The sequence below is a fragment of the Lepidothrix coronata genome, unplaced genomic scaffold, assembly GCF_001604755.1.
Source record: "Lepidothrix coronata isolate B3197 unplaced genomic scaffold, Lepidothrix_coronata-1.0 Scaffold370, whole genome shotgun sequence".
NCBI lineage: Eukaryota > Metazoa > Chordata > Aves > Passeriformes > Pipridae > Lepidothrix > Lepidothrix coronata.
The window spans coordinates 74,649-97,367 of NW_016690550.1; the positions used below are offsets into that span (position 1 = coordinate 74,649).

Below are 22,719 nucleotides of genomic sequence, written 5' to 3' on the forward strand. Positions count from 1 at the left end.
GGTATGCCTAGCCTTGTTCCTTGTCCCTGTGGTGCCCCTAGCCTTGTTGTGCCCTCCATCTTCACACCAAGTCCCTCGATGTGCCCAGCCCCATGCCTAGGGTGCCCCCTCCCCCTCCCAGACCCTCGATGTCCCTGTTCCCAACCCCACAGTGCCTCCAGCCCCAAGCTGCTCAGGGTGGGGGTACAGAATGGACAGACAGCTGGACGCAGGGGGGTCCCTGCTTCTCCATTTATTAACAAGCAGCCTTCGTTTAAAAAAAAAAAAAAAAAACAAAAACAAACAAACACAGACATACAGACAGGCAGAGGCGGCCCAGAGGGGCGGGGAGGCCGCCCGCCCATGGTTCGTTTGGTTCCTGACACCAGAGAGGTTCAAGTAGCCGAAAAGGTTCAAGTTCACCATAAGGCACTTTAAAGCCATGATGGGAGAGGAGCTCCCCCAGCCCCATCACCCCTCCCGGCACCCCATGGCAAGGGACAGATGTGAGGGCCGGGCAGCGCTGGCGGGTGGCAGCAGAGGGGCCGGGGGAGGGAATATATTACATCATCTTTTTAAATATAGATAAAACTCTTATTGTAGACAAATAGTGCCGGTCCCCTACTCCCCCGGGGAGGCTGCGCCCTGCGGGGGGCATGTGCAAAGGGCAGAGGGGTGACCGTGGGGGCCCGGCCACCCCAGGGAGGTGGGTCCCACAGGGCCGGGGGGTTTCGGAAGGGGGCCGGGGCCGGGGAGGGGACGGGGCTGCCCCGCACCCGGGGTGGGCTCACCCGAATAGTGCAACCAAGAGAAAGCAGCCGGGAGTGCAGGGGCGAGGGGGGCTCGCCGGGGGGGGGCTGCTCAGAGTGGGGAGAGGGGGACAAGCTATGCACAGCGCAGGGCAGTTGGTACCCCCACACTGGGGAGAGCACAGGAGGCTCTCTCCAGCTGTGGAGGGGGGGGAAAGTGTCTCGGTCCACGGGTGCCCCTGCCCAGTCCTGGCATCCCCGAGGGGAGTTTGGTGACAGGACACCCAAATCCTAATCCCCCCTTAGGCCACCTGGGCATGACCAGGTAGGCCCGGGCACGGCGGGGGGTGGTAGGGACCCTCCACCCCCTTGTGCAAATCGGCTGGGGGGGTTTCCCCCTTTGCATAACTGGGAATGAACCGTGATGGGAAAAACAGGAACAGAAACCCTGGTGGGCACAGCACAGCTCGGCACAGCACGACCATTGCATCGGCCCTATGCCGTCTCCACTGACACAGTGCCATCCGGTTGTGGCCCTTCCTCGCCCTCCGGCTCCTCTTCCTCTTCCTCAGGCTGCCCTGGAGCCCAGTAACGGGCGATGGAGAGGCGCAGCCCCTCCAGCCGCCCGTTGGAGAGGTCGAGGCCAGGGGGACCGGCGGGCGGTGGGGGCGGCTCATCGCGGCGGCGGCGACGGGTCCGCACCTCCAGGCAGTTCTGGCCCTTGAGGTGCCGCTGCAGGTGGTCATCCTTGGCGAAGGCCTTGTGGCAGAGGTTGCACTCGTAGGGCCGGGCGCCTGTGTGCAGGTGCATGTGGTTCTTCAGGTCATAGCTGTGCAGGAAGCGGGCGCTGCAGTGCTGGCAGGAGTAGGGCCGCTCACCCGTGTGTTTCCGCATGTGGATCTTCAGCTTGTCGTTCCTGGAGTTGGGACACACAGGGAGACATTGGCATGGGGCAGCTGGCATGGCACCCAGCCACGGCAGGCAGGGAAATGGTGCTGACAGCCCCGTAGCAGGTATGCTCTGCAGGGCGCAGGGGTCCAGCTGCTTGAGGGGTAGGGGACCATTCTGCAGCTGCATGGCTGGGATGCAGTTTGGTGATGCAGGAGAGGTGCAGGGGGACGCTGCTGGGTACCCTAGGATGGTCTGGCAGTGCTTACGGAGGGCCGAAGACCCCACCCCAGACCTGCACCACACCATGCCAGGCTGGCAGAGGTGGTGCCGTGGGAGATGCCAGCAGGTATCAGGCCTGGGTTGCTCTGGCAGCACAGAGTGCAGAACACCCCACAGACCTGACTGCACCAGCATGGATGGCAGGGGGGCACTATAGGGGATGCTGCCAGGTACCTTGGGTCAGTCTGGCAGCACTCACGAGGTGCGGAAGGCCCCATGAACCTCACTGCACCACAACAAGGGCTGGCAGGGGGTGCCATGGAGGTACCCCGGGTTGATCCAGAGCCCCCATGGGGTGCCGAAGTCCCCTTGGATCTGCACTGCACCAGTAGGGCTGGCAGAGGGGTACTGTGGAATATGCCACTGGGTACCCTAGGTTGGTCCAGCAGCACTCAGGGGATGCAGAACAGCCCATGGACCATGCCAGGGCTGTGGCCAGGCCTCAGCAGGACTGGCAGGGGGAGTGTCATGGGAGATGTTACTGGGTACACGTCCCGCAGGGAGGGTCCATCCAGCAGCACTCACCGTGTGAATCGGACCCCGCACACCTGGCAGGCGAAGGGCTTCTCACCCGTGTGTGTGCGCATGTGGCGAGGCAGCTTGCCGGCGCCGTGGATGACCTTGTGACAGACAGGGCACTCCTGGGGCATCTGCGAGCGGCGCTTGCGCACCAGCTTGTCAGGGCTATCCAGCCCAGGTGTCAGCGACTCATGGTGCAGTGAGCTCAAGTATGCCATCAGGTCGGGGTCAATGGCATCATCGTCAGAGGTGGCCTCCTCAGGGGACAGGGGGGGTTGGTAGGGGAAGGGGAAGGAGTGTGGGGGCAGCTCTTCCTCCTCAGGCAGCTCGAAGCTGTCATAGGCCAGGGGCAGCCCCTCGGGCAGGGGGGGCGAGGGCAGTTGTGGGGGCGGTGGGGGGCTGCCGCAGCCCTCAGCCACCTCAGCGGGTGGTTCCTCAGCATGGTTGTTGAGCCGGGCACCGGGGGCTTGCAGAAACTTGCGGGTCTTCTTGCTGCGCCGGGCGGTGGGGCGGGGTGGTGGCGGGGCAGGCAGCTCACCCTCAGGGAGGGCGGCGAAAGCCTCCAGGTAGCGGCGAGCACGTTCACAGTCGCTGTCATCGGGGCCAGGTGCCTCCAGCCCACTGCCCTGCAGGATCTCCACACAGGCAGCGATGACACAGGGGATCTCCAGCAGTCGGGCAGCGCGCAGCACCTCGCCCATGTTCGCGCTGCTGATGGTCAGTGTGGCTGTGTAGGCGAACTCCAGCAGCGCGCCCAGTGCCTCTGGCCCCACAAAGTCCAGCTCGCAGACCTCCTGCCCTGGCCCTGGCCCTGCAAAGAGCTTCTTGAAGTAGCGGCTGGAGGCAGCCAGGACAGCGCGGTGGGTGCGGTACTCCAGCCCCTGTGTCTTGATGGTGACATCGCAGAGCAGCCCCAGCTGCCGTTGCTCATTCAGGCAGCTCAGCAGCTCGCTGCTGTGCTCAGGGAAAGGGATGCCGATAAGGTCGTCCTCTGGGCTGGCCATCATCCTCACCTGTGGGAAGGATAGGATGCTGCCTGAGCGGTGCACAAAGCACCTGGGAGACAGCGCTTGGAGGAAACACTGCAGTTGGAGCATTGCTGTCGCAAAGCCAGGGCACAAGGAACCCTCCATGCACATGCTGGGTGGCACTAGGGTTTCAGTGGGACACTAAACCGGGGCAGGTTCAGGGCCTGTGGTCTGCCCTCAGCCCCCTCTGTGCTCTGCCGAGGTTGGCGGGTGCAGCCCTCCTGCCGCAGCCCCCCGCACTTCCTTCATCAACACCAGCACCAGCCACCCGCACCGCCACAGCAAAGGGGGAAATCTCAGCGTGGTGCCTTTGAACGTCGCTAAGGTGCAGCACTTCCTGTGTCAGCCCACCCACCACCACCCCCGGCTCCCCTGGCAAGGCCAGGCACAGCCACCAGCTCCCAGCCACCCCCACCCCCATCCTGGGAACGCGGGCCTCACCGGCAGCAGGCGTGGGTGGGCAGGCGAGTGCCGGGAAGAGGGCCCTGAGGGCCGGGGGCCGCCCCGTGGAGCCCAGCCGGGCTGGGAACGGGGGCCACGCTTCCTGCCACCGCAGATTAGGATCAGCACCCGCGCCGCCGGTTCCTGCCCCCGCTCCTGGTGGGGACTGGGCCCCCTCCCTCCCCCTGTGCCCAAGCCCGGGGCCACTCCTCGCCCAGCCAAGCCCAGCCTGCGCCAGTCAGGCCTTTCCCACGCTGTGGCTGGCAGGGGTTGGCTTTAGACCTAACCCAGCACTGCTGGCACTCACACCAGGGTCCTCACAGCACAGCACCAGGGACCCACGTGTTCCTGTGGAGCCAGCACAGGTGGGTGATGGAGCCTGTGGGAAGGGGGAGCCCATGACCCCACAACAACCTGCAGGCAGGGTACAGACAGCAGAGGCAGCTCCAGGGCTGCAACCTGTCTTGTGACACCATGCACAGCCATAGGCAATGCCCTTGCAGCCAGATGGGGCTGCTTGCTGACACTGGCATGGCTTGGTGACACCTGCATGGGAGTCCAGCCGACTGCAGTTTGAGGGAGGCAGAGGCAGGCACCAGCACTGCCACGTTGTGACTCTCAGTGCTGTCAGAGCCGTGCCATGCCAAGCCAAGCCATGGTGGATGGCAGCATGTGGCACTGGCCATTGGTGAGCCGTACAAGGCAGTGCTGAGCCACGCCAGGCCCATCCACGCCAAACCCACCATGGGTGCCAAGCCACACTGTGCCGTCGGCGGGCGGGTGTGGGGGGACGTGCCCCCTCTTGCCCATGGAGGGGCGGCGCGGCTGACGGCCCCCGGCACAGGGGCCCATCCCCAAGCCGGCCACTCCCTGCGCTTGGGCAGCCGCCAGCTGGGGCTGCCTCGGCAGGCAGCTGGGAACGGCCCCGGAGCAACTGGCTGTGGAGCCGCCCCAGCCGCTGCCGAGCAGGCCCAACCGGCAGGGCAGGCAGCAGCCGCCCCTGAAACTGGGAGCCGGGCAGTGCCGACCGCCTGGGATGGGATGCTGGCGCCAGCACCCAAGGCTGAGCCCCCCTCCTTGGCAGGAACCCATCCCACCACTGGCTGGGGTCCCCTCTGCCTGCTGAGGCGGGGGTGAGCGGATTAGGGGTGATTAAACCATCAGGGCCCTGGGAGCCAACAGGCAGCGACAGCCCCTGGTGGGATTAGGCAGGATTAGCTGCGGGGGCAGGATTATGGGGGGGGGGGTGAGTACCCCATGCCACAGCTTGGGCAGCTGGAGAGGGATGACAGGGACATGGCACCTGCCAAGGGTGGCCCAGAGCCCCACAGATCCCCAGGGCTGTCACGGGCAATGGTCACGGGATGGGGTGGTACCGTGTCCCCTGTTGCTACCTCCCCTAGCAATGGCACAATGACAGCCTCCCTTCTGCCCCAGTCCCCACAGCATCTCCAGCCCCACAAGACACCTGGGTGCTCACAGGACTCTGACAGCACCCACTGACACATGTCTGTGGGGGTGCCTGGGCGCAGGGCAGCAGCTGAGGCCCTGTCATACTGCAGCAAGGTGGCAGGGTGCTCTGAGGAATGGGCACAGCCATCAGCCTCACCATGTCACAGTGCAGGCAGGCACAGCCTCAGTGCTGCCAATGCCACAGAACATGCCAGCAGAGGCAGGTGACAGAGCTGGGACCCCCATGAGCAGCCGCTGGGCCAGATGCCAGCGGACACAGCAGGGCTGGGGCAGGGCGGGAGGGGGTGGCAGTGCCGGCGGGCAGGAGGGGGATTTTCCATCACACCAAACCACCCGTTACGGCTCCTCCGCTGACACCATCCCCCCCCCCCCGCACATCCTCCTCACTGGAGCGAAGTCACATGCTGAGCGGGTGCTGCCGTCGAGGAGATCACCACAGCGATAAGGAAACGGTGGGGGGACGAGGTGTGAGGGGGCCAGACCCACCGCCAGCCCCCCAGTATTCCCTGGCCACTGCCAGAGATGGTGCCCGGGGGAAAGCAGGTAGCGATGCCCACCATGCCGGGGCTTTCTCAGTTATGTCAATGCTGTGGCCAGGTACATTTCAGCTGCAGAAGCCTCAGAGGGCTGAGGAAAGGGGGGAGTCGCTCCCCACACTGAGCTGGCTCCCATGCAGGGCAGGTTGGCAGCAGAAACAATGCTTGCCTGGGTCACCCTGACATCCCTCAGCCGGCCCACGCTGCCTGGCACAACCATGGCCAGGCCCCATCCACCTGCCAGCTCCCTCCATCCTAGGGGCCTGGCCACCCCAGCAGAGCCATGCACAGTGGGGTGGGGGTCCAGCCCTGCAGCACCCATCCTGCATGGGGACAGGCTGCATCCCATGCCACCAAGCCAGGATGGCACCCTGTGCAAGGGCACAGTGCCAGCCTGCGCTGAGCACTGGCCACAGCTTGGGGACAGTGGAAGATGTGGGGTGGGAGGGGGTGTCTGGGGGGGTCTCCCCACCTGCTCCCTCATGGGGAAGCGGGGGAGAGGTCCTGGGGAGCACAGACCCCCCCCCCCCGGCTGCTGCCAAGTGCTGCTGCTTTTGGTCACAAGTCGCAAATGCTGTCGAGGGACTTCATAGCCACACTGGGGAGAATGAGTCACCCAGGAAGAGGAGTGCAGAGCAGTGTTGCCCCAGCCTCAGCCCTGCAGGGCCCCTCACCCTTTGGGAGTTGGGATGGGAGCCCAGGTGCCTGGGCTGTGCAACCCCCACCCCCACCACCACCGCCGCCGCTGCCCTGCCTGAAGCCAACTGGGAGCAGCAGCAGCCCTGGCGCCGGTGGGCACAGCGAGGGCGGTGGCGTGGCTGCGGGGTAGGGGGTTGCGCAGCCCCTCTGCCTACCCTGAAGGTGGCAGCTGGGGCCTGGCCAAACTGGTGACCCTGTGGCAGGCACATGCCAGGGGTCCCATTGCTGGAGGGTATGGGAAAAGCAGCACTGCCCTTTGTCTTTGCTCATTCTTTTCTTATTCTTTCAAAGGGAAAATGGTTTGGAGAGGGAAGAGGATAAACAGAGTCCCCCAGCCCACAGCACTGAGAGCAACCCCTGTGGCACCGCTCAGCTCCCCGCTGACCAGCTCACATGGAGAGCTCCTAGTGCCCGAGCACCTTCAGCATCTCCCAGGCACAGCCGTTTGCTGCCGCCATGGCACATCAGCCATCGGTACTGAGGAAGGGGGTCGGAGCACTGTGGCCTAGGGCTGCCTCAGCACCCAGCTGGCACCGTGCCAGGGGCCCAGTGCCAGCCCAGCATGATAGCTGCCATGGAGGCTGGGCACAGGCATCCCTGTCACAGCAGAGCGAGACCAGCAACATTGCCAGTGCCAATCCCAGCACCTGCAGCAGGGACAAGAAGCAGAGTCCCCACGCCATCCCCCGACCCACTGGCACTGTGCTGGCATCCTGGCCCTCTCCTGCTGCCAAAACCTTTCCTACCGCCATGTCTGGCTGTCTGGCATTGAGACTGTGGGGTGTGGGCCCTGCTCTGCCAAGCCAAGGTGACCCAGATCTCGCCACCTGTCCCTTCCTGTCCCATCCTATCCCATCCCAACCTACCGGAGCAAAGGCAGCGTAGGGCTCAGGCGACACCAGCATCCCAGCAGCCTCTTGGCTGGCACTGAAGCAGCTGGCCCAGCTTTTTTAGAGCCCAGTGGTACTACGCTGGGTCCCCAACCCCCTGGAACCTTCCCCACCAGTGATGGCGGAGCGGGTGCGTGGCTTACCTGGCCTGTGTCCCGGCGTGGCTCGGCACTACGTCGCAGCCGGGCTGGCGGCCTGCAAGCGGCAGGGAGGGGAAGGCACGGTGCTGTGTGAACTTGGCCCTGCTCCCCACTGCACTTGAGCTCAGGATCCCACCTCAAAAGGAGTCGACGCCCACACCCCGGGTCACGCACCTCCCAGCCCCGCTTCCCAGAACACACACGGCATTAACCCTTTGTGGCCGGTGCTGTGTCACAGGGCACCGACCCAGAACCAGGCATGGGGCATCCCCTGGCCCACTCCCACGGGAGAAAATGAGAGCACCACCAGGAGAGGCACCCCATAGCATAAGCATCCCTCTCCTGCCACCGGCATTGCCTCCAGGCCACCTGCCCCTGCCCCCCATGCTAAGGCATCACACGGGCCCTCACCTTCTGTGCCACCCCAAGGCAGGGCGCTGGGCGCTGGGTGCTCCCCGCTGGCCACGGCCGGCCTAGCCGAGCCAGGAGGGCGCCTGCGCTTGGCGGGAGCGGGGCTGCCACCACAGGGCTGGGCTGGGTGAGCGTGCTGCGGCCTGCCCGGCCAGCCCTGGAGCCACCCCTCGGCCCTATGGATCTGTGTCCTGCTCTACCCTTGGAGCAGGTTCCCAAGGTCCCACGGGGAATGTGGGATGCGACAACAGCCTGGCTGGACTGTGCTCCCTGGTCCCCTCCACTCCCCCAGGCTGAGGCACCCATGGGCCCCCCTGGCCAGGCTTCAGGTTCGCGCAATCCCCCCCATAATTACACCCTCTGTGTCCCCAGCTAAACAGCAATTAGCAGCCCAGAGAGCGCGCCCCACACCCCACCGCTGGCACCAGCAGCCGCCCAGGCCACCCACGCCAGCCCAGCCAGGGGCACCTGCACCACAGCACCCTGGCATGGCCCTGGATAGGCCCCAGGCATCGTGCTGGTGCTGCTGACAGCAGGAGGCCAGCAGAAAGGGGAACAGCCCCACACTAGCCGGGTAGTGAAGGGCCTCCAGCCCAGCCCTAGCAATGCTCACAGAGAGCTGGGTTGTGCAAGAGCCCACAGGCGGGCAGAAGGGATGGCAGGCAGGCAGAGGGGCAGTACCAGCATGCCCTGGCATGGTATGCCACCTCCCCCATCACCATGGACTGTGTGCTGGGCAGGAGCTGGCTGTGGGGCTGTGGGTCAGCCCAGTGCCTGGAGCGCAGGCAGCACCCAGCCTGGGGCAGCAGGGCTGCAGGCAGCACTGCCCACTGCACTGCCACACTGCTCTGGGCTGACTGGCTGCCCCAGTGTGGGGCACAGCGGAGGGCACAGCGTCCCTGGGAGGGAGGGAGGGAAGAGGAAAGGGAGGGAGGGAGGGATGCGGCACCTGCTGCCAACCCTTCGCCTGCCCTTTGTTCCCCATAAAGGAGGGGAATGGCGCCAGCCCCCCCCTGGCCCAGGTGTGCCAGGTGCTAAGGGCGGGAGATAAGGTGGGCGAGGCGGGCAGGGAGGGGCACAGCATGGCATGGGCACGCAGCCCTGAGTCAGGGTTCCTTGCTGGTGGCCAGGCCCCACTGGGGTGAGTCACCATGGCCCCCCCACCCTGGGGGTGTTGCAACCGCCCAGGCGCTGGCCACAAACTGCTGCTCACCCTGGCTGGGGGGCACTGGGCTGCCTACCGGGGGGGGACCAGGTGGGGAGGTGCTGGCCTTTGGGGCTGATGGGCCGACCTTCATCCATTCCTCCATCCTCTTCCAGGCTCCGCCCTTGCCTTGGCCAGTGGCACCCTGACCATGTCACCAGTGATGGGACATGGCCTCATCCCAGCTCCTGCATGGCACTGGCTCCTCTTCTGATGGCAGGACAGGCACCCCAGCCATGGGCATCCCCATTTTCTGCATCACATCCTGACCCAACTTGCCAAGGCAGGGGGTTCCATGGCCACATGCTTGCCCATGGGTGGCCAGTACAGATGTGGCCAAGGGCATGTGGCCCCTGTGGGTCACCCTCAGGCTCCCTAGCGCGTCAGGGAGAGGTCACACGAAGCTGGACATGGGTTGTCCCTGGCTGCTCCCTGCTCAGGGAGATGGCAGGAACAGGCAGGGGGAAGGAAGGAAGGAAGGAAGGAAGGAAAGAAAGAAGGAAGGAAGGAAGAAAGGAAGAAGGAAGGAAGGAAGGAAAGAAGGAAGGAAGGAAGGAAGGAAGGAAGGATGGAAAATGGGCACATTTCACCTGATAGCCAGGGGGACAGGACTGCAGTCAAAGTGAGTGGCTCTCAGAGAGGTCCCAAGCCCAGCCAGTGCCCAGGCCACCCCTGCCAGCACCAAGAGAAGCATGGAGGAGCTGGGCATCCTGCACAGCCCAGCCTGGCCAGGATCCTACTGAGATGGAGCCAAACTCGGTTGCTCATGTGCCTCCCTGCAGGCCGGTCTGGGCACAGGGTTACTGGTGGCAGCAGGACAAGGCTCTGCTAGCCCCCAGCCTGGGACAGGCAGGCTTGCCTGTGGCTGTGCCTGCTCGCTGGCCCCAGGGTGAGCCAGCTCTGGAGCTGCTGGCCCTGCAGGAGTTATGGGAACCCCTTGGAGGGCAGCCAGACTGCCTGGGTCCCACCACACTGCACAGCCCCAGGGGGTCCCCTTGGCTGGTGGCACCTCCTAGTCAGTGCAAGGTATGTGTCCTCACAGCACCTCAGAGACTGAGCATTGCCAGCGGCTCCGGCTAGGCCCCAATGCTTCATCCTGGCACTGGCGCTGTGCTGGTCTTGGTGGGGTCACTCGGCAAGGACAGTGCCAGCCCACAGCCCCCCCCCTTTATACCCCCCAAAATAGCCTGGCTTCCGCCCCCACGGCAGCTGCCTGCTGCCAGCTCCCCGCTGCCCACGGCTGATCCCAGGGAGGGAAGGGGGGCAGGCAGCTCTAATCCCCCCCCAAGCCCATGTAGCACTGCCAGCGGGGACATGCCCGCCACAGCCACTCCAACCCATGAAGCGCCACTGGGGAGACCCCAGCCAGCCCTACCCTGTGTGGAGGGTGATGTCCATAGTGGAGCAGGGCCCAGGAGAATGTCTGTGGAGCTCCACTATGGGACACAGGGCTCTCCCCAAGGCCCACTGTAGTGGCTGCCTTGGCACCACCCAAGCAGGAGGGACAGGAATCCCTTCTCCTTTCCTCCTTGGCCCTGCAGCAGGGCAAAAGCTCCTGCACATCCTTGCCCCCAGCTCTGTGTCCCCAAGGATGCCCACAGGAGAAGAACCAAAGCAAAATTGCTGGGGTGCCACCGTACCCAACACATGCCAGGCAGCCCAGCCACGCTCCCCATCCCGCCAGCATCTGGGGTGGACAGTGCCTGGCACCCAGCCTGCCCAGGACCCAATGCCTGGCAGCAGGACCCCCTTACTCACCGCCCACTCCGGCCACTGCCCATGGGGCCTGGGGACACGGCAGGGACAGCCAGGCAGAGTGGAGCACGCAGTGCAGCCGAGGCTGCCAGGAGAGGCCAGAGCTTGCCTGACCTACTTCTCCTTCCGCATCACCTGCTTTCATTTTCCCTCACCCTGGCTGGTCCCCCCCGCCCGGCCGTGGCCCCGCCAAGTCACGCCACCAGCTCTGGGGACACAGGGCACCCAGGCCCCATGGCTCCCACTGCACCAGTGTGCATGCCAACTGGCCGCCCATCCCTGGGCATGGAGCATGGCCAGGCACCAGGCATGCTGAAGGTCACTGGCCACAGCCCTGGCATCCCCCCACTGCGTGCACGGCCACCCAAGCGTCACCTTCCTGGCACAAAGCGAGTTTGACGGGCTTCAGCCCAGCCCCTCGCCGGGTCCTCTGGCCACCCCAGGGCTTGCTGGGGTGTGGACACGCAGCTCCCGGGGCATGTCGGGGACGCCAGCGCTGCCACGGGGAGCCAGGCGGGCGCCAACCCTCCAGACGGGGCGGCCGCTCCCGCCGGCACCCCGCCGGCTCCCGCGGTGGAGTTACCATGGGAAGGCGGCTGTGGTGGCGCAGGGGGAGCGCAGGCTCCCGGGGGCTTCCGCCAGCAGTCTGTGCGCTGCCAGGAGAAATTTCTCCCTGGTTTCATCATCCACCGCCTGCCCCGAAGGAGAAGTCCCCGCTCCACGCACGGGACAGCAGACGCCCCTTGGGGGCTGGGGGTGCAGCGGGGGCTGCGCTGGCCCTGCACCCCCCGCTGCCGCCCACTCCCCGCCCCCGCGTGCTCAGGCCTGTCGCGCTCGTGCCACGTGTGCACTGAGGGTGCACGGCACCAGCTGGCAAAGCCACGCTGCCACAGTTGCCCCAGGATCAGCACTGCAGCGCTGGGGGCAACCTGCGCCCGGGGAGGGGGTCTTGGAGGGTCCTCAGGACCAAACATCCATGTGTGTGTGTCGCCCCACACCTGTCACCTTCCCGCGCTCACCTCTGCACCCCCCGTCCCCAGCACAGGCACTCCCAGCCCTGTTGCCCCACACTGCGCTGCCCCAGAGTTTCCCCTTCTCCAAGCACCCGCTCCAAGTTCCTGAGCTCAGTCCCTCCCTCTGTCCCCGGCACCGGCATCATCACCGCAGCCTTGAGTCGCCGCAGTCGCCGCGTGCCTCCGCCAGCGCGGGGGGTCCCAGCGCGTCCCCCCGCTCCCACCAGCTGTGGCGGCTGGAAACTGAGGCACGGGGCAACTCACCCCACGGCACAGCCGGCACTGCGTCCCCTCGCCAAGTGAGCACAGCCACGGGTCAAGGGCGGCTGCAGCCCAAGACGTGGATCTGCTCCGGCGGGAGGGTAAATACCGCACCCCGCCCCGGGCAAACAGTGGCTGGGGGCAGCCAGCCAGGGGGACGAGGACAGGTACGGCAGGGCTGGGCGCACGGGGCAGAGTCCACCGGTGTTCGGCAGGTGCTACCAAGGCACCGATCCCGGTGGGGACCGCTGCACAGCCGAGCAGTGAGCCGCCGCTGCCAGCGTGCAGGCCCGGGGGTCACCGGCGTGGCACAGCGTGTCGGGACACGGGGACACCCTCCGACTCTACTGGCACCGCCGCACTGGGGGTTCCCTGATCTGCCTTCCCCGAGCTGCCTTCCCCGTGCGACGGTGCCGTTCCTGCCCGGTGCACTAGGGACGCCGCCAAGCTGCTCACCAGGTTGGGAAGGGCAGTGGGACGGCGGCAGCTCTCAGTCACCCGTGGGTGACCCACGGGGGACCCTGGCTGGATTTAGCAGCACCGCAATAGGACCCCAGCGGAGCCTTGGCAGCCGCCCCGACACGCAACGGGGACCTGCCGGTATCACCGATTTCCCGCAGCCCTGTGCGCAGCCACCGGGAACAGCCCACGAGTGACACCCCCCCCCGCCCCACAGGCGACGTGTCCACCAGCTCCGGCGGCGGGTGGAGACGGAGGGGACACCGCGAGGTGCCCCGCGAGCCGGCCGTGCCCGCCCACCGCCCGCAGCATCCCGGATCCACGCGACTCACCGCAACCGGGCGGCAAAAAGCGGTCGCCGCGCCGCTCCCGGTCCCGCTGCCAGTGGGTCGATACCTCCGCGCAAACCCCCGCCGGTGGGTCTGTCCGCTCCCCACCCGACCGCCACTCACCTGCGCGCCCCGCCCGAGCCACGGGCCGCTCCCGGGGATGCGGCCCCGCCTCCGCCTTCACCTGCCGCCGCCGCGCCCCGCCCGCTCCCCCCCCCCCGGACCGCCGCCGCCGCCGCCGCCGGGGCTCCAGGAAGCGCCCGCCCCCGCTCGCCCATTGGGCAGCGCGCCGGCGCTCGCGCGTCCGATTGGTGGAGCGCCCCGTCAATCAGCCCCGCGCCTCGCCCCGTGAGGGCGGGGGCCGCGCGCGCCCCCCGGGACCTGGGGGGAGCTGAGTCAGAGCCGGGAACGGGGCTCGGCCCCGGACCTGGAGTGGGGGGGAACAGCCCGGGACGGCCCCGCCGGCGCCGAGCGCGGTGCCAGGCGCCGAGCGCGCTCCGCCCGCTGCGGCCGCCCCGAGTCCCGGGGCCAGCACGGCACGGCCCGGCCCGCTCCGCCCCGTGGGCACAGGGGGGGCGGGGAACCGGGCATGGGGTGGGGGGGTGAGAGCTGAGAAGTGTGCACCGAAGGGGGAGTTTGGAGTACTGGGAAACTGAGCGTGGCGGGGAGGTAGAGGGGTGGAGAGCCGGGCTTGGGGAACGGGGCACCGAGCAGCGAGCGCTGGGAGGGTTGGAATGCCGGGCACGGGGGGATGGAGAGCTGGACACAGAGAACGTGGCGCCGGGGGGATCCGGACAGCCGGCGGCGCGGGGGGCAGCCCAGCGTTCCCGGCGGCGCTGGAGCGAGGGCGGCCCCTCCAAACTCCCCCCGGGGCCGGCCCCTCCGCAGGTGCCTGGGCGCGGGCCCCACGCAACCTGTTTGGCCGCTGCCGGCCCCGGGAGGCAGCGGCGGCCCCGGGGCTCACCTCGGCTCACCCCGGCCCCCCCGCGCCTGGCTCGGAGCGCGGCCGCTGCCCGGCGCTGGCGGAAAGTGTGAGGAGCCGCCGCCGGCCCCGGGGCTGCCAAGGCAAACACGGCCCCGCGCAGACGTTATGTCAGCGGGCTGGGGGGCGGCGGCGGCGGGAGCAGGACCCCCACCCACCCACCCTCCCGCCGGGCCCCGGTATCGGGCACCTGCCGCCGCGCCTCGCCCGGCCGCCGGCCCGTTTCGGTCCCCTCAGCTCCGTCCGTCCGTGCACCTGCATCCCTGCCGCGGGCACCGGCCCGCCGGACTCGGGGCTTCCGCGGGGGCGGCGGGGGCGACCCGCAGAACCACCCCCCCGCCTCGCCGCTCCCCGCCCGCCCCCCCGGGCCGCCGCTCGCCGTGGCCGCTTCGCTCTGCCGGTGCCGGCGGCGACGCCCCCGGTGCCGCTCCCCCCGACGGCGCGGCCGCACTCACCTCTCGCGGCGGGGCCGGGGCCGGGGCCGGGGCCGAGGTCTCAGCCGGGCCGGCGGCGTGGCAGGAAGGACCGGGTGGTCATCGCGGCCCACGGCGGCCGCCTGCAGAGGGCACTGCTAGTCTCCGGAGCCGAGCCCCGTGGGCGGCACCGACACGCGTGGGGACATGAGGGGTCTCTTGGTGCTGGCGGCACCGTTTATTGGGGTTAAAAACAGCAGACGCGGCATGGGAAATCGGGGACCCCCGCAGCTGCACTCGCCCGGGGCGTCCCTGCGCTGCCAGGATGGCTGAAGGACCGCCCGGGGCCTGGCAACCCCGCCTTGGGAGACTTTGCACCGACCTCCACCCCAGGGGTGCTGACCTGCCCCCCCATTCGCTCCAGCTGTGCTCACCTGCCCCAGCACCTGCCCCACACTCATCCAGCTGTTCTGACCTGCCCCATACTCCAGCTGTGCTAACTTGCCCCACACCCATCCACCTGCCCCATATCCCAGCTGTACTCATGGCCCCACCCCACCCCAGCAGTGACAGTTCATTTTCTTTCCCCTCGCTTGCTGTGACATCCAGGCAGGCCCACAGCCCACCTCCTGCTCCCCCACTCTGTCCCACCTCCCTTCTCTCCTGCTCCCCCCAGCCCATTCTGCCCTGGCTGCCACCTCCCGAGGCCTGGCCTGGCCAGCGGGGACTCCTGCCTCACACCTTGGTTTGTTTTGCAAAAATAGATAAATTAATATATATTTAACTATTAAAGTAATAAAATTAAAAGAGTACGTTAAATAGCGCGTCGTGTCACTGAGAGCCCCATGGTTGGGGGCAGCAGGTGCTGGCAGGGTGGTGAGCCAGGCACAGGGGGCACTGCCCCTCAGGGCTAGGGCAGAGGGTCCCCAGAGTCAGGACAGTCCTGCTACAGCACAGCCCTGGAAGACAAAGGCTGGAGAGTGGTGGAGGGGCCCCCTGGCTGGTGCACCTGGCTCTGGGCGAGCTCCCTGACATCCCCCCACAGGCCCCAGCCCCTCAGCGCAGCTGGTTCAGCAGGACCTCGAGCCAGCACGGGCACGAGGTGATGAACTGCCGGGAGTAGCAGGGTCCCCAGCCCTTGGCAAAGCTGATGCGGATGCTGTGGGGGTCGGAGGGCCCCTCCCCGGGGAGCCGCCAGCCCCCTTTGCCCCCCACCTGCTCATAGTCAAACACCTTTGCCGAGTAGCCAGGCAGCACCTTGAGGACAGTGAGCCTGCGGGCCCCGGGGGGGCTCAAGGTGGGCGAGCTGACGAAGATGGGGTGCTTGCTGCGATTGTAGGCCCAGATGCCGCCTGCCTCCCGGCTCAGCAGCAGCCCCCGGCCGATCTTGCCACGTGCCCGCCGGACAGCACGGCTGCGGTGGGCAGCTGGCAGCTGGGCCAGGCAGAACCCGCTGCCCCATGGCAGCTCACAGAAGACATTCACTGATGCTTCGTGCACAGCGTAGAGGCGGCCCACACGTGTCCGGTGCTCCCAGTAAGCCAGTTTGCACCAGCAGCCATCCTTGATGGTGCTCTGTGAGAGGCTGGTGTCTGGCAGGGGAGAGCAGAGCCATCATCATGACCGAGCCATGCACTTGGATGGGCTGAGGGGAGTGGGCACAGGGGGGTCTGCGGACAGAAGGGTATACTGGCACCCCGAGGATGCCTCAGCACAGGCTCTGGCAGTGAGTGTGAGTCACTGGAGCTGTTCCTGGTCCCCAGGAACCCTGGTGACGGGTGGGGCGGGCAGGGGTAGAGCGTGTGTGTGGTGGCAGCTTGGCAGCCTTGGTGGCCAGCAGCCAGGCAGGAGCTGTGGCCGTGTGCGTCAAGGCACATTGTTTGTGTCCCCATAGGCAGTGCTTCCTCCGGCGAGGAGCCTGGCGCTGCCAAAAATAACAGGAGCTGCAGTGGGGGGGGCCGAGCCCAGGCTGCTCCTCCAGCAGGAACCCCTCATCCCATGCTGGAGCCTTTTCCTCCTGCTAGGAGTGGCTGCTGGCTCTGTTCCCTGCTTTTCAGGTTCTGTCCCCTCCAATCTCAGCTCCTGACCCAGGGGTTCAGCCTTGCCCGGTGCCCTCCTGTCCTCTAGGTGTGGCATACACAGTGTGGTGGGACTCTCTTACCGTGCCAGTCCCCACCTTTGCAGCTGAACTCTAGGAGCTGAGTGCCAGGGTGCTGGGGCTCGTCTGGCCAGGAGGGACCACAGGATGCCTTCGAGTAGGAGGGTGGTGGGCTCTCTGTGGAAGGGAGAGAAGGAAGTGAGGGGCTAGGCATGCATTCTGCCCCTCTCAGAGGCCCCTGGAGCCCAAAGAGGGCCCCAAGGAGCAGAGCTGAGAGCCTGGGTGGGCAAGGGGATCTCCGGTGTTGCCACCAGCACTCACCAGGTACAGCCAGGCGGCTGAAGTGGTGGGGGTTGCAGCAGAGTGCAGCCAAGTCCCCGCAGACCCCCCGGTGCCCAGCACAGTAGCAGAGGTGCTTGAGCTCATGGGGCTGGTGAACGTCGGGCCAGCGGAAGAGGCGGCAGAGCAGGACTTGAGGGGGGAGCCCCTGCTTGGCCCCTCGCACATCCCCCCGTGGTGCCCAAACACAGCTGGACTCCCAAGCGCCCCGGCTCTCCACTGCCAGCACCAGCAGCTCCAGATCCTCATCCTTCAGCTTCTTGAAGAGGGCATGAGCTGCTGGTTTGAGGGTGCTGGGGCCGTCCTCGGGGCCCGCTGTTGCACAGCGCTGCCGCCACAGCCGCCGCATGAGCCCCGCGCGGCGTGAGCGGAACATGGGGTGGCAGTGGGGACCACCTGCAGGACAGGGACAGGCGTCACCTCCGTCACCTCCTGCGAGAGCGCTGTGGCTGCAGGGGGTCCTGGTGGGGACCTGCTGCATCCTCCTGTGTCCTCCCACGAGGCTGCTTTGCCTGGATTTGCCGCTGCCTGTGCCTCACATTGCTGCCGTCCCCACCGCGAGGGCACGGCGCCACTTCGAGGAGTACTGGCATCCCGGAGATCATATCAGACATGACTCCAAAACCAACCCCTCACTGCTGGGGAATCTGCCTGTGCTGACGGTCCACGTGCCCCTGCCCACAGCACCCGCCCACTCCCCTGTGGCCCCACCGTGGGGCTGGGTAAGGGGTCCCTGGGGAAAGGGGTCTCACTCACGGTGGGTGGCGCAGGAGGGCGCGAGGCTCCGGGGCGGCGCATAGGGCTGTGCTCTCAGGGCGGCCGGCACTGCTCTGCCAGCCGTGCGTCACTGCCTGCACTTTTTCCTGTGCCGGGATGCTCTCCCCTCCCCCGGACCTCCCTGTTTGGGGAATTCATTGATTCGCCCCCTCCCGGCCAGCTCCGAGGCTGAACCACGGCCAGGGCCACCACATCAGGACAGGGCAGGCACCAGACGTGTGGGCTCCAGTGGTCAGGGATGCCCAGCACTGAGCTACCAAGGCAGCTGGGCACAGCTGGGAGCCCAGACAGCAGCACAGACCACACCAGTTCACACCCACGGGGCAGGGTCCGGCTGGAGGAGCTGATCTGGGCAGGGGGAAGTCATGTGGCACAGCAGCAGGGCACCATCCTCGCAGACCCTGTTCCCACTCATGTCCACACGGGGGTTGTAAGGACCACCTAAGCCCCTTGTGGCACCTTGGGTAGGGGTCCCTGCCTTCCCATAGCCCTCGGCCCGACCAGGGCCCCCCGCTGTGGGCGCTGGGTGAGGGTGGGAGCCTGCTCCACAACAGAAGAGCTAATGTAAACGGGACCCTTATCCCGTGCTGGGCCAGGCTTCCTGCTCCTGACTTCCCGCTGAGATAAGGGAGGCCACACTGGCGCCAGTGCTGCCGCTGAGGACGAGGGCTGAGGACGAGGACGGGGTGTGCAGAGCCTTCCCTGTGCAGGCACCAGCACAAGGAGCATTGGGCAGAATGGGCTCAGGGACCCACAGCCACCCCCACAGCCAGGCCCCAGTGCCACCAGCCATGACCTTTGATGCAGCTCCCAGCCAGGCTGGGCCCATTGGAGACACTTTGCTCCTGCTGCTTCCTGCAGACTCTTGGCAGCACAGGACTGGAACATGAAATGGCTGGAGAGGACGGGGAGGGGAAGTAGGAGATACTGGAGAGCCCCAGCTTCCCACTCCTGCCCCTTGGCCCCAGGGGATGTGGGGACCCTCAGCCCTGGGCAGGGGTGAGGGGTGGGCTGGGCTGCCTTGGTGCTACCCAGGGTGAGGGTTGGAAGGTTTGAGGACGCGCGCACACGCGCGCGCGCACACACACACACACACACACACACACGCTCTCTCCCAGAGCTCTCTCCAAACAGATGCAGCCAGTCAGGCACTGCTCAGGTTTACTAGGGGTCTATGACTGTGGGGAGTGCAGCGTCCCAGCGCTGGGGGTCTGTCAGCTCCATCAACACGTGGCGACAAGCACAGTCCTGGGGAGGGCAGAGAGGCACAGCAGGTGAGGACCCACTGATCAGCATCAAGGCTGCGCCCCTTCAGTCCCCAGAAGCACCACAGTCAGGCCCCCTGTAACCCCCCAAGCACCATGACCAGGACCTTTTCGCCCCCAAGAGCACCATGGCTGGGCTCCATCACCCACCAGGCACCACGACTAGGCCACTGTCACACCCCAAACGCCACATCAAGTGGGCAGCTGCAGGCGGTCACTCACCCACAGAGGCAGGGCGGGCAGGGAGTGCTGGAGGTCCTGCAGTACTGAAGTAGGGGGGAGGGGGCATTCCCTAGTCCAGCAGCTCACGGATGCACCAGCTGCACAGAAGGAGGTAGACGCACTCCCTCAGCAGCCGCAGCAGCCAGGAGCCCAGGCGCAGCCCCAGGGAGGTGGTGGCGGGTGCCGGCAGTGCCAGTGCCCGTGGCCGTGCCCGCGGAGCGCCCAGTGGATGGGCTGCCGTGGTCCAGAGGAGCTGCATGGCTGATGAGGGATCAGCTGGATCTGATGTGAGCGGGAGAGGCAGCAGTGCAGATACACAGGGCCCTGGCAAGCCCTGGAACCTGCTACATTCTCCATGCTTCCAAAACCTCCACAACAGTGGGTACAGCGAGGGGGGCACGGCCTGGGGACCCTTTTGTTCCTCCCACTCCTGCCACTGCCCCAATGGGGCCCTTGGGGCCCAACGAGGCCACGCGCCAGCGCAGCGCAGACCACAGCAGGTTTATTCAGTGCTGACAGGCAGCAGGTTTATTCAGTGTCATTCCCGGCAGCTTTCCAGAGGAGCCTCCCAGAGCATGGCCTTCACAGCCGGGACGTGCGCTCCTCTTCCTCGTTCTCCAGCTCGTAGGCAGGCCGGTAGCTCTCCCGGCCCCAGGCGTCGGTGCAGCGCAGCGCTGGGTTCTTGCGCGTATTGGCCATGCTCCCCAGAGAGGTGTAGCTGTGGAGGGAGGAGGCGGCCATAGGGCTGTGCCTGGGGGCATTAGCTGTGCCCACAAAGAAGGCAGCACTGGGTACTTACCCCTTGTCATAGAGAATGCAGTAGGGAACAAAGAGCTTGCGCAGGAACTCCCAGATGTCCCGGTAGGTCCAGTCCTGCAGGCAGAATTGAACACAGACTGAGGCAGGGGCCTCCAGGGAAGCAAGCAGGACCCTACTAGAGAGCACCCAGGAGAGCCAGATGGTCCCCAGAGCACCTCTTTCCGTCCCAGTGCCTCCTCATACACAGGGAAACACCCTGGCAGGCAGGAATAAGCCCTGCCTGACAGCACCAGGCAGCCTGGCTGCAGCAAGAGGCACCCACAGCCACGGCATGGGGCAGCAGATGCGCTGGGGAAAGCAGGAATCATGAGAGAAGCCCTCCAGGATAGGGTTGGATCAGTGCTAGCTCCCAACCCCATCATTTTACCTCTCCCAGGCCCCATGGAGACAGTCCCAGCCCCAAAGCAGGTGGAGGACACGTACCAGCAAGGGGTTCACCCGCATGTACTGGGGCCAGTCAGGGTCTGTCATGCACATGGGGGTCAGGGTGCATGAGTAGGGGTCTGTCCGCCTTGTTCCCATCAGGACGGCCTCCAGCTGTGGCTGCTGCTCCTTTAGGTGGGCCAGGGCCTCCCGGATGGAGCCCTCCACGGTGCAGAGCTGGACATCGTACCTGCGCAGGCAGGGCGGGCAACTGTCTACAGGCAATGTTGCACACTCCCTGCCTGGCAGCCCACCCTGCTCTGCCTCCTACCTCTGGACAGTGGCCTGGATGAACTGCTCCATTTCAGGGAAGGGGGACACAATGCGGATGTAGAGCACTTGCAGCCTCTCCTGCCTCACCGGGAACCGCCTGCGGAGAGACCCAGCACAGCTGGGCCCTGGCCCACAGCAACCAGAGGTAGGGCAGTGTCCAGTCCCCATCAGACAGGCCCCAAGAATCCACTCATTCCCCCAGAGTGGGGCAAGTGAGAGCCCCAGAGCCCCGGCTGGGGTGTGCGGGACACCCCCAGCCCTGCCCCAGGCTGAAGCCCCGTGGGCAAGTACCTCTGGACAGCAGCGTGGACAAGGTGCAGCAGGGCCGTGCAGTCCTTGCCCCCGTTGAAGCCCACGCAGAGCTGGGCCAGGCTGTACTGGTCCAAAGCCTCCTCAATGGTTTGCAGGGCTGCTGCCACCTTCTGCCCAAGGGCTGAGCCTGCTGGGATGGGACAGTTGGTGCCTGCCCAGGTCACGCTGCCTCGGCACGGCCCCAGAGCCTGTGGCACCTTACCATTTGGATGTCTTGTTTCCTGACACACAGTGGAGCCACTGCTGGCACCGCAGCAGAGAGCTTGTGCAACCCAGAGGTCTGTGCCACAATGGGACAGGGATCATGAGGGCACTGGGGAACTGCAGCACTGCTGCTGTTACTGCACACTGTGCTCTCAGACTCTGCCACTGCTGGCCCTAACTGGACTTACAGGTCCCACTCCCACCTGTGTGGGACAATGCAGAACCAGTAAAGCCCTAGCACGCCCCAATGAGCCCCCCAGCACACCACAACAGGCAAGCTCCGCTCCCAGGCCAGCATTCCCACTGCCCCAGCCCTCCTGGGCTGGACAGAAGTGCAGAGGCACAGGTACCTGACTCTGCCAGGCTATAAACTTCTGCAGCCGCCCGAGAAACGTAGTCTGTCACCAGTGGCACAGCAACACCCGGTGGCAGCTGCCTCATCAAGAAGCCATACGCCTCCTCCAGGTCCTGCTCCGACTCAGAGTCCAGTGTCAGCTTCACGCGGTAGTAGTTGCTGGCCCAGTCCGGGTAGGAGCCTAGGCTGACGCGGCCCTGGAAAGCAGCATGGGCCCGGTCCAGCACGGGTACGATGAGGAGCTCGTCGGCCGCCACATAGACGGCGCGGGAGTGGAATCGGGTCCGCTCACTGCGGAACAGGTGAGCAAGGCCGTCCAGGGCACGTTCCATCAGTGCCGGGATGCCTGGGAAGATGTACACGTTGCGCACGCTGACCAGCGGGTAGTCGAAGGCGCTGCCGCGGCCATCCGTGCCATAGTTGAGGCGTGCGGACTCGGGGACCCGGGCCAGCTTCATCTCAGGGCACTGCGCCTCTGTCCTGCCGAAGAACTTGTGCACGAGAGCCACCAGCTCGGGGTGGGGGACGACATTCTCCTCGAAGGCCTTGGCCACGGCCTCGAAGGTCACGTCGTCGTGCGTGGGGCCGATGCCGCCCGAGGTGAGCACGAAGGTGAAGCGGGCAGCGAAGGCGGCCACCTCGCTAGCGATAGCCTCCACCTCGTCGGGCACCACCGAGATCCGGGCCACCTTCACGCCCAGGGCGCGCAGCCGCCGGCACATGAAGAAGGAGTTGGTGTCCTGAGTGTGGCCCTGAGGGGGGACGGAGACACCCGTGACGGCCCCCCAGCCCCGTGCACAGATCCCGGCCCGCCCCCCCCCTCCCGGGCCTGCTCCCCCCACTCCTCGGGCTTGCCCCAAGCCGCACCTTGAGGATCTCGTCGCCGATGACGATGATGCCGGCGGTGCTGGCGGAGCCCCGGGCTGGCCCCTCGACCGCCATGGAGCGGAAAGCGGCGGCGCGCAGGGCCCCGGCCGCCCGCAGCGCCCTCCCCCGCAGCGCCCCCCACATGGACCCTCCCGGACACTCACCCGGGCCGCGGCACCTCCCCGCGCGCTCATCGGCCCGTCCGCCCGTCCGTCACGCGGCCTTGCCGGCGCCCATTGGCCGAGAGGCGGGACCGCGGGGACGGAACCATCGCCGGGGGGAAATGGGGATGTCCCCCCTCGTGGCCGTGGGCT

At 66.5% G+C, this 22,719-nt stretch overlaps 3 protein-coding genes across 11 annotated transcripts; all 3 read right to left on the reverse strand.

The window, feature by feature from the left end:
• Positions 1-217: 217 nt before the first annotated feature.
• ZBTB7B (zinc finger and BTB domain containing 7B) lies at positions 218-13,246 on the reverse strand. Of its 3 annotated transcripts, none has more exons than XM_017839020.1 (3): positions 13,180-13,246; positions 2,424-3,430; positions 218-1,644 (listed from the first exon to the last, which is right to left on the reverse strand). In XM_017839020.1, the coding sequence occupies exons 2-3, from the start codon at positions 3,422-3,424 to the stop codon at positions 1,224-1,226; spliced, it is 1,422 nt and encodes a 473-aa protein (XP_017694509.1). In that variant the 5' UTR covers positions 3,425-3,430; positions 13,180-13,246; the 3' UTR covers positions 218-1,223. The 3 variants fall into 3 exon arrangements, with proteins under 3 accessions (XP_017694509.1, XP_017694508.1, XP_017694507.1); XM_017839019.1 differs by lacking the exon at positions 13,180-13,246 and adding an exon at positions 13,060-13,157; XM_017839018.1 differs by lacking the exon at positions 13,180-13,246 and having other exon boundaries at positions 2,424-3,780.
• Positions 13,247-14,675: 1,429 nt separating this feature from the next.
• LOC108509512 (mothers against decapentaplegic homolog 6-like) lies at positions 14,676-17,704 on the reverse strand. The gene is made up of 4 exons (XM_017838978.1): positions 17,645-17,704; positions 16,871-17,284; positions 16,613-16,726; positions 14,676-16,043 (listed from the first exon to the last, which is right to left on the reverse strand). Exons 2-4 carry the CDS (start codon positions 17,262-17,264, stop codon positions 15,508-15,510), a joined length of 1,044 nt encoding a protein of 347 aa, XP_017694467.1. The 5' UTR covers positions 17,265-17,284; positions 17,645-17,704; the 3' UTR covers positions 14,676-15,507.
• A 1,934-nt stretch (positions 17,705-19,638) lies between these two features.
• On the reverse strand, positions 19,639-22,627 carry FLAD1 (flavin adenine dinucleotide synthetase 1). 7 transcript variants are annotated; one of them, XM_017838975.1, is made up of 7 exons: positions 22,570-22,627; positions 21,534-22,290; positions 20,959-21,109; positions 20,666-20,764; positions 20,395-20,605; positions 19,952-20,025; positions 19,639-19,870 (listed from the first exon to the last, which is right to left on the reverse strand). In XM_017838975.1, exons 1-7 carry the CDS (start codon positions 22,597-22,599, stop codon positions 19,735-19,737), a joined length of 1,458 nt encoding a protein of 485 aa, XP_017694464.1. In that variant the 5' UTR covers positions 22,600-22,627; the 3' UTR covers positions 19,639-19,734. The 7 variants fall into 7 exon arrangements, with proteins under 7 accessions (XP_017694464.1, XP_017694466.1, XP_017694462.1 ...); XM_017838977.1 differs by lacking the exon at positions 22,570-22,627 and adding an exon at positions 22,406-22,516 and having other exon boundaries at positions 20,447-20,584; positions 20,959-21,106; XM_017838973.1 differs by lacking the exon at positions 22,570-22,627 and adding an exon at positions 22,406-22,516 and having other exon boundaries at positions 20,395-20,584; positions 20,959-21,106.
• Between the last annotated feature and the right edge of the window lie 92 nt (positions 22,628-22,719).

Excerpts from the sequence above, each read along its gene's own strand:
- ZBTB7B (XM_017839018.1), bottom strand. The coding sequence starts at position 3,556 with ATGTGCATGGAGGGTTCCTTGTGCCCTGGCTTTGCGACAGCAATGCTC. Across the intron at positions 1,645-2,423 it reads TGCGGGGTCCGATTCACACG|GAACGACAAGCTGAAGATCC; the intron begins GTGAGTGCTGCT and ends TCCCAACTCCAG.
- LOC108509512 (XM_017838978.1), bottom strand. The coding sequence starts at position 17,264 with ATGTTCCGCTCACGCCGCGCGGGGCTCATGCGGCGGCTGTGGCGGCAG. Across the intron at positions 16,727-16,870 it reads CAGCCGCCTGGCTGTACCTG|AGAGCCCACCACCCTCCTAC; the intron begins GTGAGTGCTGGT and ends TCCCTTCCACAG. Across the intron at positions 16,044-16,612 it reads CAAAGGTGGGGACTGGCACG|ACACCAGCCTCTCACAGAGC; the intron begins GTAAGAGAGTCC and ends CTCCCCTGCCAG.
- FLAD1 (XM_017838977.1), bottom strand. The coding sequence starts at position 22,480 with ATGGCGGTCGAGGGGCCAGCCCGGGGCTCCGCCAGCACCGCCGGCATC. Across the intron at positions 21,107-21,533 it reads TTATAGCCTGGCAGAGTCAG|GCTCAGCCCTTGGGCAGAAG; the intron begins GTACCTGTGCCT and ends CCATCCCAGCAG. Across the intron at positions 20,765-20,958 it reads GTCCACGCTGCTGTCCAGAG|GCGGTTCCCGGTGAGGCAGG; the intron begins GTACTTGCCCAC and ends GTCTCTCCGCAG.